Source organism: Galleria mellonella, unplaced genomic scaffold (genome assembly GCF_026898425.1).
Source record: "Galleria mellonella isolate WM207_F2 unplaced genomic scaffold, CSIRO_AGI_GalMel_v1 utg962, whole genome shotgun sequence".
Taxonomy (NCBI): domain Eukaryota; kingdom Metazoa; phylum Arthropoda; class Insecta; order Lepidoptera; family Pyralidae; genus Galleria; species Galleria mellonella.
The window spans coordinates 359,842-378,210 of NW_026442180.1; the positions used below are offsets into that span (position 1 = coordinate 359,842).

At 35.0% G+C, this 18,369-nt stretch overlaps 1 protein-coding gene across 3 annotated transcripts in view; it reads right to left on the reverse strand.

The window, feature by feature from the left end:
* Window positions 1-18,369, reverse strand: part of LOC113522849 (ecdysone-induced protein 74EF) — a 299,508-nt gene that overhangs the window by 84,291 nt on the left and 196,848 nt on the right. Inside the window, exon 1 of one of the 3 annotated variants that reach the window (XM_052902909.1) lies at window positions 3,591-4,117. The exons of the other annotated variants lie outside the window; for them this stretch is intronic. Within the exon in view, the coding sequence (XP_052758869.1) occupies window positions 3,591-3,987 (397 nt within the window). The 5' untranslated portion in view covers window positions 3,988-4,117. Of the gene's footprint in view, window positions 1-3,590; window positions 4,118-18,369 lie in introns of those variants that run through there. 3 annotated transcript variants of the gene reach the window in all.

The window sequence follows — 18,369 nt, forward strand, 5'->3', positions numbered from 1 at the left end:
TCATTAATAATCTTATATGTCTACCATCTCATATATATATCTAATTTAATTATACCTACTTACTATAAGTAGTCTCTTATCGTTCAGTGGCATTAACCATATTATAAGTAAATTTCTTCTAAATATTCTAAATGTATTTTTTTTCTGTAAAATTTACTTTGTAAATTAAATGAAATTAATTTAATTTATTCTGCTAGAATATAGATAATTTTTAGACGAAAGAGGTTTACATTTCCCGTGTACATTCTGGCTCTCACATTCAGACCCCCGTTACTAACAATTCCTTTCCTCTCCTACACATAGTGTCTAGGATAGTTAGATATTTATGAGTTACTTTTTATCGCAATCAGTCAATAGATATATTCTGGTAATATAGCCGGAGTTACAGGTAAGGTAGAAAGTATATATAAGCAAAAAACTATTATTAAATTTCCTATCGTGTATGCACTATTTGTGTGTACATTTACGAGTATGTATGTGTATATAAAATATATGTATGTGTATATATGTGTATGTATGTATATATGTTTGTATATGATAATATTTATATAATAGTGCGCCAACTACCCTTTGTCTTTTTCTCAATGTCCTCTACCCAAAGGTTGTCTGGAAGAGATTGCTCAGCGATAAGGTCGCCTTTTCTATCACTCATTAATATTTACTTTATTTGTTATTTTTCTTTTTACTTGGTGCAATAAAGTGTAAAATAAATAAATAAAAATATAAACAACGTGGTACGGGGGCGCGTGGCGGCATTCTTCATGGAACAATAGATCATTGTCGCTGTCCGCTTGTTTGTACTGTTTACTACATTTTTTTTCCACTGCACACACGAGTGTACACCACACTCCATTACATTGCTGTGACGTCGTTTTCCGGTTCATATTAGGTGTTATCTGCGGATAGTGGACGTCGCGATAATATTGTTTGGATGGTTCAATTCTGTTTATTCAAGAACATTATTTATCAATGTATGTATTAGAAATTAATCATTACTAATATGATTTAAGTGTAAAAGTGAGTTTGTTTGATTTTTATTACTTATTATATATAAATCTCTATCATCTAAAATTACCTGCATTCTAGCAAAATAAATTCATTTCATTATTATATGGGATGGAAGGCATAAGTTTTTTTTTATCGTGGTCAAAGAACATATTTCCGTCATACAAAGATGCGGGTAAAAGCTAGTCAAAATATTCTTAAATAAATACGTAAATAAAATACAAATTACCAAAAAATTACCACGTTAAATATTACCAGAGGGAGGCTTTGTACAAAAGCTGTTTACTTGGGCACGTCTGTCCCATTCCTGTTTTAACCGTAAAGCAGTTGTGTTCGCATGGCTGCGTTTCGATGAAGGGTATGTATATGGCAGTGAATTTACAGGGTACAGAAGCATAACACTTTAGTCCTCAGGAATGGCAACGCATGGGAGGTATCATGGGTGAAACAGTATACTCTGTTATGTCCATAATACTGTTCATGTCTATAGGCGACGGTTACCACTTTCGATCAGGTGGACCGTCAGCTTGTTTGCCATGCTAAGTTGCATAAAAAATAAAATAAAAAGAAAACAAATTGACGAAGTAAAACAAAATTATAAACTAGTAAACATAAATCAAAATATTACACACGGTTTTTTTTTATTACCGAGTAATTAAATTCATATTATTCGAGAATAACATCACATAATTTATTATTCATGAATAATTTGCATTATGATGTTTGAAATATATAATTAGTAATCAAAATAAAATCGAATAACAAAGCAATAACAATTTAATATATATATATATATATATATATATATATATATATATATACCACATACAATACATATATTGCGTATATATACATAACTATAAGTTGAAATATATATACGAGTCATGGATAATCATCATTGTTGTGGCAGTTTAAAAGAAACGACCACGAAGCTACTTAAATTAAGCGGACAAAACCGCAATTTACAGACAGTAGTATTATAATTTTTAATTAAAACGCCGCACCATATCTCAGATTTAACAGCGGCTCACACTTTAAGATAAGGCTAGGAATTTCCAATTCCGTCCAAGTGGAGAGAGGAGCTTACAAAGTTCCAAATATCTAGTACTTATCTGCGCTTTGAGCAATTAGGAATCGTGTCTTGTACACAGGTAGGTACGCTAAAGTATATATGGTCGTTGAATACCTATAATCGGGTATACAGGCATCCCGCGGGGCACACGTACTGTATATAGTACATATAGCGGACGTATTGTATATATTTACTGATCACGCGTTAACTTCGAGAAGATTCGGTAAATTTTGAAAGGAAAATAACAGCAAGATTTGAAAGGCTTGAATTAATCACATAGGTAATGTATATAGGAGTTTGTTTGCGATTCTAAGTTGTATAAAAAAAAAATGTATAATTGTTACTTCAGTATATATTAACACTTATCTATAAAAGCTGTATACGCCACTAATTGATACGTTCATCTAGCCTTAAGCTTAGAAAGAAAGTATGAAATGTTTTTGTTCAAGTAAACTTAGATTTAAGTATTTTTGAATAGTCATTTTTCATTACTTACTTAGTTATAACATTGTACATAGTCCTGTTTAATTATTGTGAACATATTGTTTGTGTATCTTTTATAAATGAATAAATATTATAATTTTTTATTATATGTTTTTATGTATTCCAGATTGGACGTGAAATTTTCTTGCAATAAAGTGTGCGAAAATAAACATTATGCCATACCTATGTACAACAATTATGTAATACCTAAATATGTAGGTATTGTACAGACATGACGCGACGCTGCGATAACGGGCACAGTGGAATAAAAGATTGTGTACTAAAATAATAAATGTTCTAAAAAATACCTAATAGGAAATTATCACGGTAGATAAAAGTTTGAAAACAAAAGATTAAAGCGCCCGTAATAGGCACCCACCCACCGGCTTTGCATTTTCCTACGTTAGGATAGGTCAATTACGTATTTAATATCGCTGTATTGAGTCATTTAATAAATTACCTAGTTACCAAAATAAAACGCGCGGAATATTAAACACATGTACATGTAAATCTCGCTATTAATATTTATACAAGAAAAGAGAATTAATGACAGAGAAAAAGCGACTTCTTATATATAAATATACAAAGTACTCCAGAAAATTTCATAGAAACGGAAGAAAATTGTCACAATGTGATAAAGGCACGTAGCAACCGCTACGGATGTAGCGCGTAGCGGACTCTCGCATCCCTCTACAGACACTTTCACGGTCTCGTAGCTGCGTAGGCATATGCATGACCTAACTTCGTAGACTTGGGCCACAGTAAAAATTTGGTGCTCAAGTTACTTTGTAAAACTTAAAATATTTTTATAACAATATAATGTTAAAAGTGCGGCGTTAAATAATATGTTCTGTAATAAACTGCCCGTAAAAATATTTGTTTACATCACAACTTGTCCTCATTCTGTCACCGACAGGCTGCTAACTGTAAAACTTCAGCTCACGGCGGCCGACCGAGGTGCCGGAAATACTCGACACGTAACAGCAAAAATACATTTATCATAATTAATGTGCTAAGTGAAAATTCTTACTGTATCTCTTCATGAGTGACTTCTTGTACGCCTTGCCGGAGACGGCGTCGTCGCCGGGGCTGAGCCGGCCGGCGGAGTCGTCGGACTCCGTGCCGGAGTCTCGGCCGGTGGCCAGGTAGTCGTGGGACTGTCTCAGGATCACCTGTGCTCTCACGTAGTCCGCCGGGTCCGCGAACGAGTGGCGCGCGAAATCGCAAACTGATATCTCTTTACGAACGGTCAAGTCCAAAGGCGCTTCGTCTTCTGGCTCCTGCTTTGGGGATAGCGGCTCCTCAGGGTATGCCTTCCTGGCGGCCAGGGTGCGAGGCTCGGCATCAGCGCTGAGCGCGCGGCGATCGGCCGCCGGCGAGCGGCGCGGCTCCGGGCCCGCGCTCGCTGGACGCGCCACAGCCATCATATTTAATTATTTACACAGACACCATAATCACCACAGTTTCAGTTATGTCATACAGCGTAATGTGTCGTGTTGTAATCGCGCGCCGCGTCCACCGGCGTTCGCGTCGAATTGCGGACTGATGTCCCAGTTTCGGCGATGAGTTCCACTGACTTCGTGAGCTCACTTCGGCAGCGCTCGGCGCCGCTCGGCCACTTTCGTTTTCGTAGCGCGCGGCTGTGTGCCACAGTCACACTAGCGGCGCGTCTGTGTTCGCGGCGATACGTGTGTGCGTGCCGCCCTGCTACTGTGTGAACCAAGCTTTTTCCACTTTCGTCGGCGAGCTTTCCTTCATTTTCCGAGTTATCTAACAGGTTCTCACTGGTTCCACAGCAGCCTTATTAATTTACCGCTCGCGGCTCGTCTCTAATTGTTTCCAGTTAATGAATTATATTGCGAATTATTTACATAAATTTATTAGTATTTTAGAAAAGTGTGAATTACGACGTATTGTGTTGTCTGGGGGAGAACAATTATTGTATTATTAAAAGTTGATTTTTTTGTATGTATTTATATACACATTAATGTTCTATTTACAATTGGCGAGCTCGTTATCACCGCACCCGACTATTACAGTAATAACTGTACGCTTATATTGTACTTTATAAAGTATCACATAATATTTATATAAACCGGAACGCGATGAACAATCTGAACTTCGTTTTGCGTAACGAAACACGTAAACAATTCGTATGTTTTTTTTTATCTAACACACCGGGGCATTGACCGACTTTACAAATAAAGTTGCGCGCGCGCCGACCACGTGACACAGTGACTCGGCCAGTGTAAGCTGAGCTGTGTTGTGTTCGCTCCCACCGTAGTTTGTACGTAGCGCGTTTGAATTATCAACTATAGCGCAGATCAAGTAATAATGGTGGTAAATAGAGTGGGTACATACGAATCTAGAGCCAATGTCACAGCTCTACTGCTGTTTGTCGGAAGATAAATTTGGTTCCTCTACGAATAGCTTATTTAAATATTCGACGAGATTGTATTTGTAGTAATACTATTGTTACTAAATAAGTTGAACAATTTGCTGCGTAGTACAAGTAAAAAATATAGTATTTTTTAATTTTTTTTTTTTAATTATGCTCAAAAGTTGTTTGTATTTTTCAGTGTGTATGTTAAGGGCTATTAGTCGTTAATTCTGGAACAAATTTGACATATTTCTTTTTGTAATTGAAAAGTTTAATTCCTTGTGGGTCTAAACGCTGTTTAAAAATAAATTTATAACTGGCATTGTTTTATTTGTCCGTCGCGGATGGTATTCGTGCTGAATTAACGACATTGTTACATAAACGCGTCACTAAATATCTAAGCGTGGCGGTGACAATGTCAAGAAACGATACCGGGGTCGGGAATGGTTTATCACAGAAATATTACATGAATGAAACTCGGAGTTAACGATTGATTTGTATATTTACATTAAAGTTCTAAATTAGGATCAATATGACAACACCAGAGGGAGACTTTGTACAAAAGTCGTTTGCTTGGACACCTCTTTTCCATTCGTGTTTTAACCGTGAAGCAGTTGTGTTTGCATGGCTGTGTTTTGGTTTAAAGGGTGGGATATGGCGTGAATTTACAGGGTACAGAGGAATAACACCTGAGTCCTCAGGAATGACAACGTTTGAGGGGTATCATGAGCGAAACCATACTGTGTTATATCCATGGTACTGCTCATGTCTGTAGACGACGGTTACCACTTTCCATCGGGTGGACCGACAGCTTGTTTACCATTCTAAGAAAAAAAAAACCGACATTCCAGTTAGAATAAGTTACTTTATACGGTATACGGTAAAAGATTTTCCAAAGAGTTACCAAAGATGTAGTCCATAACCAACTTTATCTAGCAGAGTTAACAGAGGAAGTTTTAATTTCTAGAAACAGTGTCCAGGACTTAGGACACTACTCAACGAGAAAAACCAAAAACATATTTCATTTTATAACCAGAATTTATTTACAATGACATTTATGTGAAATGTAATGGGTGAATAGTTAAGTAATAAACATATATAATATATGTGGAAATTAGAGACGCTAGTTAGTTATTTATTTAAAATGAAACTATAATAATGTGGGTGTGGGTTTACCGATGTACCAAGTGACTCTCCATTAGTAATGTATAATTGGACTCCAGATATAATTAATGAAGTAAGGATATTACTTTGAAATCAAAGAAAGGATGACCAAGACGAGCATTTATGTTGTCGAGTACAGAGTAGAAAGTGAGGAATCTTTTTGTTTTTATTAATATGAGAATGCTAGCTTCGAAACCTCAGTTAAATCCTATTATCTCTCCCTTTAAGTACTATTTTCATCATCTTCCAGTATTTCTCTCTCCTGTTGTATGTATGCTTTTAAGTTTGTGTATGTTTATGTATATATTTGTTTATATTTGTTTCTATACATATAATAGTGCGCCACCTTCCCTTTGTTTTTCTTTCTTTTCTCAATGTCCTCTACCCAAAGGTTGTCTGAAAGAGATTGCTTAGCGACAAAACCGCATTTTGTATAATTTCTCATTACAATTAAATGTATTTACTATTTTATGAATGGTGCAATAAAGTGTAAAATAAATAAATAAAAATGTAAAATAAATAATAAAATTGTTCAGTGACTCGTACGTTCAGACCACCCAGTGTAGAGCTCGAGCCTGTACAAACTGTGGACTTTGAACGTTTTTCACAGAGTCATTGTGCTGTTGGCGAACTAATGATATCAATATTCATATCTTTCGTGTCGTCTAGACTAGGTATACATTTCAAAATTATTTCGTAACAAAAAATTAAACGCTGGAAAATCTGGACAGCACTAATATTTTTTTTTTTCATTTATTATACTCGTATAAGGACCACAAACAGGTTTATAATAATAATAACAAAGCTTTTTATTTCAGATATAGATCGATAGATACTCCGTATTATTTCTTCTAAAAAAATTACAATAGTAAACTCAGAGTATATACCCAGAGTTTACGTTAATTTATTTTTTTTATTTTCATTTAAGAGTTCCCTCTTGTCGGTGCAACTAATTTATGCATTCTCTTCCAGCCAGCTCTATCCCAAGCCATATCTTTGACCTCCCTATACGACACGACACCTAGTGTTTCCTTAATCTGTCCCATGTAGTTATTCCTCAGTCATTCCCATCCTCTTTTACCCTCTACTTTTCCCTCTATTATGCTCTTTAAAAAGTCGTCATGTCGTACAAGGTAGCCTAGCATTTCGCCTCTTCTATTTTCTATTGTTTACATTCATTAGTGTAATTAAATTTTAATTAATTATAATTTTTACAATATATAGATCTAATTAGCAAAATACCATTTAAATTTTTTTATTTTAAATTCCTGGGTCATCAGGTGCGCACTGTGGAATACTGTCTTAACAATAGAATCAAGTATTTTCGTCAATCTTATCAAATAAGTGTTATTTGATATTTTTTTATACAATTTAAAATGGCAAACAAGCTGTCGGCCCACCTAATGGAAAGTGGTAACTGTCGCCTATACACATGAGCAGTACCATGGACATAACAGAGTATACTGTTTCGCCCATGATACCCCCCATGCGTTGCCATTCCTGAGGACTCAGGTGTTATTTCTCTGTACCCAGTGAATTCACGCCATATCCCACCCTTCAAACCGAAACACAGCCATGCAAACACAACTGCTTCATGGTTGAAACACGAATGGGACAGAGGTACCCAAGCAATTGAATTTGTACAAAGTCTGGTGAAAATTATATCATAATATATAATTATTTTATATTTTATGAGATAATTTATATATTATAGATTAATCTGCATATATTGTTTTATGTTATTTCATATAGAATAATTTATGTTTAGGCACATTGTTGTCAACGAGAGTGTATGAGTAGTGGTTTATGTTTGTCGTATTCAGCGAATCGGAGATGCTGCGCAGTGTGATACCGTTATCGCCGCGGGTCACGTGTTATCATATCAGATCGGGCGGTCATCGAACCCCCCACCCTGGCTTATGTAAGGACATTATCAGTTCTAACCAAGTAGGTTCTAACCAAGGTTCTTAATAACATCAAACTTGTTGTTAAATATCAGTTCGTGATGTAGTTGGAAAAATTTATATATCGATTAAAGAAAGGTAATAAATAAATATGACCACCCAATTCGATTTCGCCCATACCAGAGGGAGACTTTGCACAAAAGTCGATTGCTTGGGTACCTCTGTCTCATTCGTGTTTCTACCGTGAAGCAGTTGTGTTTGCATGGCTGTGTTTCGGTTTGAAGGGTGGGATATGGCGTGAATTTATAGGGTACAGAGGAATAACACCTGGGTCCTCAGGAATGGCAACGCATGGGGGGTATCATGGACGAAACAGTATACTCTGTTATGTCCATATTACTGCTCATGTCTATAGGCGACGGTTACCACTTTCCATCAGGTGGGCCGTCAGCTTATTTGTCATTCTAAGTTGTATAAAAAAAATAGTTCTTTTAAATTGTACTCTTCTCTTAGTTTTAGAGAGTACGAGTCGTTATGTCAAGTGAGATATTACCTTAATAATTTTCATTTCATTTATTTATTTTGTGATACATAGGTATATATATATATATATATATATGTGTGTATGTACATATTTTGTATACATAACAATGGATGGTAAAACAAGTCCTCGCTGATCGACCTCATCTATCGAGATATACAAATTCACAAACGCATAGGTATATAAGAAAAAAAAAAACAAAAGAAATCCAGCAATGTCATTTACAGTATAAAAATCATAGTATTATAATTAAGGTAATTTATTGCATTTATCTCCGAGGAAATCGTCAATTGATTTTTGGTTCACTGGAACACATATTGTATTTTCATACGTTATGGTATGCATAAAATTTTGTGTACGTCATCTGTATGCATGATGATAAAAAAACAGTCTCGATGATCAAAGACTGTTTTTTATATATCGCTTTCATAATTTAATAAAGAGTTTATCTATCTATCTAGTTTCAGAAGGTAATTTATCTGAGAGATATTTCAATAGTTACTATTATTATATGTGAATGCTTATAAAGATGTTCGCTATTGAATCACGTTGAAACGGCTGAACAGAATTGAATGCAATTTGGCACGCAGATAGACCATGGCCTAGATGAATGCTTTTTGTGACGACCTCGGTGGTATAGCGGTCTGACACCCTGACTCGCCTTCCAATGGTCACGGGTTCGATTTCCGTCTGACACAACTTCTAAATGTTGAACAGATTTTTTTTATAAGAATGGCAAACAAAACCAAAGTGGTATTCATTGCCCGTAGACATGTAGAGTACCAACTGAACAATGTATGTACATGGTAAATATTTAATTCAAAATATATGTAAAGGATTTGATTAGGAGCAATTGAATCTTGAACAATAATTTTTACATTTTTTTTCTGTCTGTTTGTCTCTCTATATGTTTGTTCTGGAATCATGCAAAAACTACTATACCAAATTGAATGTGGTTTTCACTCTTGTGTTCCTAAACGGAGGGCCTTTCATGAAATATTTTCCGAAATTTCGGGGACGAACGAAACAGAAATTTGATGTTAAAATTGCATAATACATGCCGTTTAAAATGATTAAAAATGATAAAATATCGTTCCTCTGGACTATTACTGGATAGGATTTATGATGAACGAAATGTTAAGCTCCATTTACTGGCTCGATTTCGGTACGAACAAAAACACGAAATTGAGCCCAAAAATGTGGAATTTTATTTCATCATCCACCAGTTAACTGAAGGTTTAATTTTAAAACTGGTGTATGTTTGTTTGATATGCCATCTAGAAGTAGTCTAGTCTCATTGTTTTTTTACTTCTAAAATACCCGCAAATGAAGTAGCGTGCAAAAAGGTAGTTTTAAATATTGAAAAAAATATTTTATCTTCCATTCCATTGCATAGGCAATAATTAAAAAAAGAAAATTAGATATTTTTTACGAGATTATCCTATTAAGACCTTAAATGTAAAAGTTTATCAAGATGTTTGTTATTTACAGAACTACGTTTAAACATTTGAACTTTAACACGTTTATAGATAAAGTATAGCCCAGATAAACACAGATTATTCTTTATCCTAACAGTGTTTTTTTTTTAATAGATGATAATGGAATGGTAACTCCACCTGCGTTAACGGTATATGATGGCGGGGCACCAGTGAGGGATGATAGGTGAGAATGAAAAGGCAGGTCAGTTAGCCCATGCAGTGATGAACACACCTGGAATTCAACACGATGGTTTCCAGGGAGAACCATGTGGAGGCCGACCTGATAGCGTATATTGCTAGCAATAGGACTGGAAGTCCGCATTACTAACAACCCCTTCCCCCAACTTAATAGTGCTCAAAACCCAGTAATACATACATCTAGTAATTTACATTCGCTATTTCCTTTTATTATTCCCTGAAGAGGCTAACATTGAATAACGTGGCATAACATATACCAACATGCAGTTGACCGGAGAGGGCTAAAAATATAGCAGAAACAAAAAAAGGCCATAGACAACCAGTCTTCCTGTGCTAATCGACGCCAATTACAACTAATGTATGTGCAGAGCGCGCGTGTGTGGGTTACGCGATGTGCAGTGTGCAATGTTGCTAGATGCAAAATTTTATTTCTACCCAAATTAAAATAAAACAAAATCTTTAAATTGTTACGATTAATTTCATTTTGAGTGATTGAGTCTCACAAATTTGTGTCACTTTTCACTACGTTTTTCCATGTAATTACTATGCGAATGACAAAAAAAAAAATGCCTTACTATTATTTCTATTTTGCAACGCTTTTTCACCTCACATTTACATTATATTTCTATTAATTTACAGTTCACAATAATAAAAAAGCTGTCAAAAAATATAACCCAAATTTCTTCTCACCTATTTTATTTTGCATCAAAAAATTTTCCAACAACGTTGCCAACATAAAATTGTTTACCCAAATTGTGAATAAAATACCCAATCTAGCAACACTGGCAGTGTGCAATGCGCGGGCGCAGCGTAACCTTGAATGCGTGCGACGACTGCACTTGTATCAATGTTAGTTCGGATACTCGCAACTACGCTCTCTATTTTTTGCAATACATAACGGCTCTGTGTACTGCCAGCTTTTTATAGAAATATTAAAGTTATGCTTGCGTTTACGTTACCAAGGGCCCATTTATTGCAGAGTTGATTTTTACAACTGTATTTTTATGGGATTTGTTTAAATAGAATTAGTATATAATTAGAATTATTTCCTATAAGATTTTTTTAAGAGGTTTTCTTTACGGTCCAATTACTAAAAAGATACCTAAAGCTAGAGTTAATTTGGAGTCTACCAGAGGGAGACAAAAGTCGTTTGCTTGGCACCTCTATCTCATTCGTGTTTCTACCGTGAAGCAGTTGTGTTTGCATGGCTGTGTTTCAGTTTGGAGGGTGGGTTATGGCAGTGAATTTACAGGGTACAGAGGAATAACACTTGAGTCCTCAGAATTGGCAACGCATGTAGGTATAATGGGTGAAATAGTATACTCTGTTATGCCCATGGTACTGTTCATGTCTGTAGGTGACGGTTACCACTTTCAATCAGGTGGGCCGTCAGCTTGTTTGCCATTCTAAGTTGCATAAAAAAAATATAAATATCTTATGGGGGAGGCCTATATTCAGACAGATAACAGCTGTTATAATGAGAATAATAAACACATAATCTAATCTTATTAGAAAATAGTCAATACCAGTTATTTTATTAAATGACATAAGTACTCAACAATATCTGACGATAAAGAAGATTTACGTGTTTATTTAAAATACATTTTATAGCAATAACCTTCGAGAAATACCTAATTCTCAGTTATTAGTAATATTTTTGATAACACTTTAATAGTATAAAAACAATTCTTATAACATTTTTGCTTAAATACGAGTATAAAAGTAAAAAAGTGGATGAAGCTGGCGATGTAAGGAACTAAGGATAGAGACTGCATTCGGTATTTTTTTTTTTAATGGGTGATAATGGAATGGTAATCCCACCCGCGCTATTGGTATACACCGGCGGGGCACCAGTGAGGGACGATAGATGAGGATGAAGCAGGTCAGTTAGCCCATCGCGACGAATTCAACAAGAATTGTTCACGATGGTTTCCAGGGTGAACCACGTGAAGGTCGACCTGATAAGGCATATTGCTAGCAATGTCGAACTCCATTGCTAACAATCCCTTTCCCCTCTGCATTCGGTATTATCTACCTTTACCACTGTAATTTAACATAAACAGTTTTACCACTAAAATATTTTGTAATGTACATTTTATATTACGAGATTTTAACACTATTTCTCGATAAAGAAGGCATTTCCAAACGTGCACTAGTTTGCAACACCTTCGTCCCTAAGTTGCATCTCGTTTCTCGCATTCTCCGTTCCTGTCTCGCCAATAATGCAGAGGTATTGCTATCTCTGTCCCGCTTGTATATAATTGGCGCAGGAAGCGACGAGAGATTGACGATCTAAGCACTGGTTTGATCGGCTACCAGCGCGCGCTTTTTTCTTTTTAGTACGCCGTTGTTTCCTTTTTTAGGCATAGGAATATTTCAAGCCAGCATATCATTTTAATTACTTTTTATTTTTCCGTTTTATATGTTTTTTTTATAAATTGATTTAAAGCTATTATTAGTATGTAAATATTGGTTTGAAGACTACAAAGAATTTATTTTCTTATATTATAACAAATTAATTAAAACAATGATTTTGCATTTTTTTTATGCAATTTAGAATAGCAAACAAGCTGACAGCCCATCTGATTGGAAGTGGTAACCGTCGCCTATAGACATGAGCAGTACCACGTAAATAACAGAGTATACTGTTTCGCACATGACACCCCCCATGCGTTGCCATTCCTGAGGATTAATGTGTTATGGTTTTTACCTTAAAATTTACTGCCGTATGCCACTCTTCAAATCGAAACATATGGGTGGAGAGGTGTTGGTAGTAATGGGAATTAACTATCCCATTGCTAGCAATATACCCTATCAGGTCGACCTCCACGCGGTTCCTCCTGGAAACTATTGTGATTGATTTATTGTTAATCACGATAGGCCAACTGACCAGCTACATCCTCACTGGTGCTCCGCCAGTGTATACCGTTAACGCAGGCGGAGCAACCATTCCATTATCATCCATTAAAAAAAACCGAAACATAGCCATGCAAACACAACTGCTTCATGATAGAAATACGAATGGGACTGGGGGGAAAGGAATTGTTAGCAATGGAGTTCGACATTGCTAGCAATATACCCTATCAGGTCAACCTTCACGTGGTTCCCCTGGAAACCATCGTGAACAATTCTTGTTGAATTCGTCACGATGGGCTAACCTGACCTGCTTCATCCTCATCTATCATCCCTCACTGGTGCCCCGCCGGTGTATACCAATAGCGCGGGTGGGGTTACCATTCCATTATCACCCATTAAAAAAAATACGAATGGGACAGAGGTACCCGAGCAAATAGTAACAATGTGCTAATGTAATAATAGTTCATCCTATTACAAATGTTAATTGAAATGTAATAACTACGGCTGTAGTGCCCAGTAACTGACCACTCTATACGTACAGATAATTGTTTTATTGTTTACAATTAACATAGGAACTGTTATCTGTAAAGAATTAATTTACAAAATAATAGTATTTAGGTATGTATGTATTATTACTTATGATAAATAGAGTATTCGATTCGTCATACAGTGATGATTACTTGGATTGGTTTTGTGGTGTAAAAGTAAGAGAATTATACATACATACATACATATCTGTCACGCCTGTCTCCCGTTAGGGTAGGCAGAAACAATGGAACGCCAAATGCTTCGATTCAAACACACCTCTTTCGCTTCTTCCACATTCATCAATCTTTTCATACACGCTCGCCGGTTACGGGCACTTTTAATTTGGCCCTTGTTCAGCACGTCGCCTATTTGGTCGACACACGTCCGTCTAGGGCGGCCCCTACCAACATCTCCATTCATTCTTGCTCGATAAATCTCTTTCGTAATTCTTGTTTCATCCATCCTCTCCAAATGGGCAAACCAACGCAACATTCCTTTTTCGATTTTTGTCACTACATCGTCTTTCAGTCCACATTTCTCTCTAATCACACTGTTTCTTACTCTATTTTTTAATGTAATATCACACATAAGAGAATTATAGAGTCCACTAATGTGACGATTCGAATTAGGATTCAGCGAAATTATATATGGTAGTGACTAGTACAGCAAATGTTAAAAGTGAAACTGTTTCCTCTTAGCACCTTAACGGAACTCTGTATAAAATTTGGTATACACATCTACACTAATATTATAAAGAGGAGAGATTTGCATTTTTGTGTATATGTTATGTTTGTAATGAATAAACTCAAAAACTACTTTGCCGATTTCAAAAATTCTCTCACCGTTAGAAAGCTACATTCACCCTGAGTAACATAAGCTATATTTATTGCTAGCAAAAGATTAGGGATCCTTACTAAAACTTTTGTAATGTAAACTCAAGGTGTAAAAAATGCTATAAAATATCTTTGGTCGCGTACGCTGCGGAAACTATTGTTGATAGACCAAACGTATGTTTTACAATATTGAAGAAAATATCAAGAACTACAAAAATTTTGCGATATTATATGTCCAACTATTATCGTTATGTCACAATAGCCACTTTTTAAAATGTTGCAACTTATGTTGTCGTATCGGTTCGGAAATACATAAAAATAAAATAAATAGTTGGGGGTGCTCAATAGGGTGAGACGGTATTTCACGCCAGAAAACCGCCTGAAACTGCTCAAGTGAGGCCACACATTCCCACAGTACCAACTCCTTCCGTTAGACCGCATTCAAAAGCTCGAAGTTGACGATCGGCGTCTTGTGCGTGAACTGCGTAGAGAGTTGCATCTCTGTGTCTTCTAAAACGGCCTGAAGAATTGTTCGGATTGATACCTGCTGCAGATTTTCACCATGTACAAACAATACATCTATTTATAATATAGGTATTGTGTAATTAATTGAATCATGATCAACTTACCGTACTCAGTGAGCCGCACTCGTTTTTGTGTTAAAAAAAAAAAAATACTGCTGCTGGAAGTTGATTCAAAAGAGTGGTTGTGCGTGAAAGAAAGCGCCTTGAAAAATGGCCAGATGGTTAGTTGAACAATACCTATTTATAATATAGGTATTGTGTAATTAATGGCACTTTATAGTTAATATGAAATAAATCATTCATTATTATTTATATATGTATATTGATGGCCAAGTCATTTTATTTATCAAGGCTCTCAATTCGCTCGTACATATTTTGTTTGTTTGTTATCTCAGAACGCTGTTATGTTATTTATAAACCGATCTGGTAAGTTCTTTTTTTATCTGAAAGGATATACTTTCTGTTCGGTCCCATTGAAATTTCATCAACATCGGTTCAGCAGTTCGGTGTTTAGATTAAAATAACTGGTTTTGCTAAAATTGAATTTAATGTGTTTATATATGAAACATGATCTACTTTTTAAAGAGATAAAGATGTTAAATTTTGATATGGGCGCTATGAAATATCGCCAATAAACTAATTAGGTAACATTTATCAGAGGGAGACTTTGTACAAAAGTCGATTGCTTGGGTACCTCTGTCCCATTCGTGTTTCAACCGTGAAGTAGTTGTGTTTGCATAGCTGTGTTTCAGTTTGAAGAGTGGGATATGACGCGAATTAAAGGGTACAGAGGAATAACACCTGAGTCCTCAGGAATGGCAACGCATGGGGGATATCATGGGCGAAACAGTATACTCTGTTATGTCCATGGTACAGCTCATGTCTATAGGCGACGGTTACCACTTTCCATCAGGTAGGCCGTCAGCTTGTTTACCATTCTAAATTGTATAAAAAAAACCATTTGATAGTTGTTGGATATATATTATGCTCCTATAGGTAGGTACTAAATACATTAACCAACTTAGTTTTACATTAGATTTTTTTAAACCGCTTAGGTGGAAAACAAGCATACGGCCCACTTGATGGTAAACGGTCACCGTAACCAATTAACGCCTGCAATACCAAGGATATTACGCGCGTTTTGCCGACCCTCCAGAAACCTCTTTATCCCCCTTTTGAAGAACCCCATGCTGTAGTCTCTTGGGGAAACCTCGACAAGGAGCTCATTCCATAACCTGAGTGTTCGTGGGAGGAAACATCTCTGAAACCGTGCAGTACTCGACCATTTAGGCTGTAGTACATGAGGATGAACTCCCTGTCGATGGCGAGCCGTACGATGGTAAAAAGTGGCTGTGGGGGCATCATATTGAACGATTCCTCTGAGCACAATCCGTCGTACAAGCGGTACAACACGCAGAGTGAGGCATACATTCATCTAAAACTTTAGATCTACATTTTTTTTGCGATAGAAGAACTGCGTTGTGAGTCTTGACTTTTTTTAAAACATATATTTTTGATACGATACATGTTTAAATTCACTATGATATGTGTATGACAAAATTAAGCAGAATGCTCAGCGTATTTAATATTCAAGTTGAAATTTCCCCTTATTTTCTTAAATAATATGCCTAAATGGGAAATATCGATATATTACAGTTATTTACCGTTTAAAGTAACATTCTAATTGTGGTTTTGTAGAAACACACACGGGAAATAACCGCTAAATATGTGAAATAGAAACATTTATCAACAGCTTTAATGAATTACAATAATTATAATGTAATAATAACAATACGTACATACACATAAATAATATAGGCGATTTTATATACTTTTAGTTATCTACAAATTATGTATTACAAGTAATATATATATGTATTATTTGTTATTCTCAAATGTACGTAGGCAATTGACACATTTCTGACCTAAGAACGGGAAATACGAACATAATAAGTACTGTTTGCTAAATTTAAATGTAACGATATTGTATATTTTTGTATTTTATTTTTTATTTGTATTTATTTTTAAATATATTACGAGTATATTATATAGATAAATTGTAACAGAATAAAATAGGCAAATACATTAGAACAGTAAAGGTCTAGAAATTTTTAAAATATATAATTATCTATTATTAAATTAATTAATAATTAATGAGTCTTTAATATTTAGAGGCAACCACAGTATGCTTTGTTTTTAAAAAAATATTAAAATAGATTTGAATTATTGCAATACAATTAAATTAAATTAAAATTATATTTGATCAGTGATCAGTTTCGAGGACAAAATCTCAGGGAGAGGCTAGTAAATAAATAAATTAATAATCTTTGACTTTTTCATACAGATCCCGCGATTACGTGACAGATTTAGTATGAAATTTTCAAAATTAATTTTAGATATAAAATTTATTTAGTAGTTTTGAAGATATTTTTTAGAGATTATTTTTTTTAAATTAATAGTTATATTTCTTTCAAATCATAATAGAGATTACACTCGAAATGGCTACAATTTGACGTGTCATCGGCGCACGCGCAGGCGTGCACAGTTTTGAATGAACACAGGCAGTACGCAGTCCAAATTGGATTACGATTAATGACTACTATGAATGATAACCATTTATCAGTCAGGTACGTGAGGTCATGATAAACCATAATGGCGGGTATCAGATTAGTTCATTAATGAAAAAAAAAATAGTTTTCTAACTTACAAATAAGTATTTACTTATTTTGATGGTTAAAGAAATGCTTAAATGTTAAAAAAATGCTGGTTTTTTTTTATTATATATTATTTATTAATTATATTAATTGTAAATTAAAATACTGTCTGTTGACGTGATGCATTACATATTTTTTTTCTATTTTTCCATAAAAACTATATATAAAAAGGTACATTTTGAATAAGAAAGTTTCATAGTTTTTATTACATTTGTTTGATTTAAACACTAATTTGTTAAGTGACTTAAAATAAAAAAAAAGTAAATTCTATATTTTATACAGACAGGACATTTTTACAAAGCAAATCATATTAGGGTTGCCACCTACTACTCCTAGTTACAAGGGTTACCAATATAAAAACCTGGTAATCAAAAATCATAAAGTAATCCAGCAGTACAATATAATACATATGTATGTATTAAGATACGACCATACACGATGTTCATATGTTACCGTTACTATTAGAAGTGGGGGGTAGAAGAAAAACCTTCCGATAATACACGGTAAGCGGTAATCAAAGGAATTTTCACTCACGAGAAAAATATAGAGAGTGAAAACTGTAAACAAACATGTTGAGATATGTTGTGTACGGTCAGCACACAAGTGGGCTGTGAATAAAAATTATAATTTAATCGTAATTCCTCAACAACAGTACCTTTTGATATTTTATAATATTGTTAACCATTACA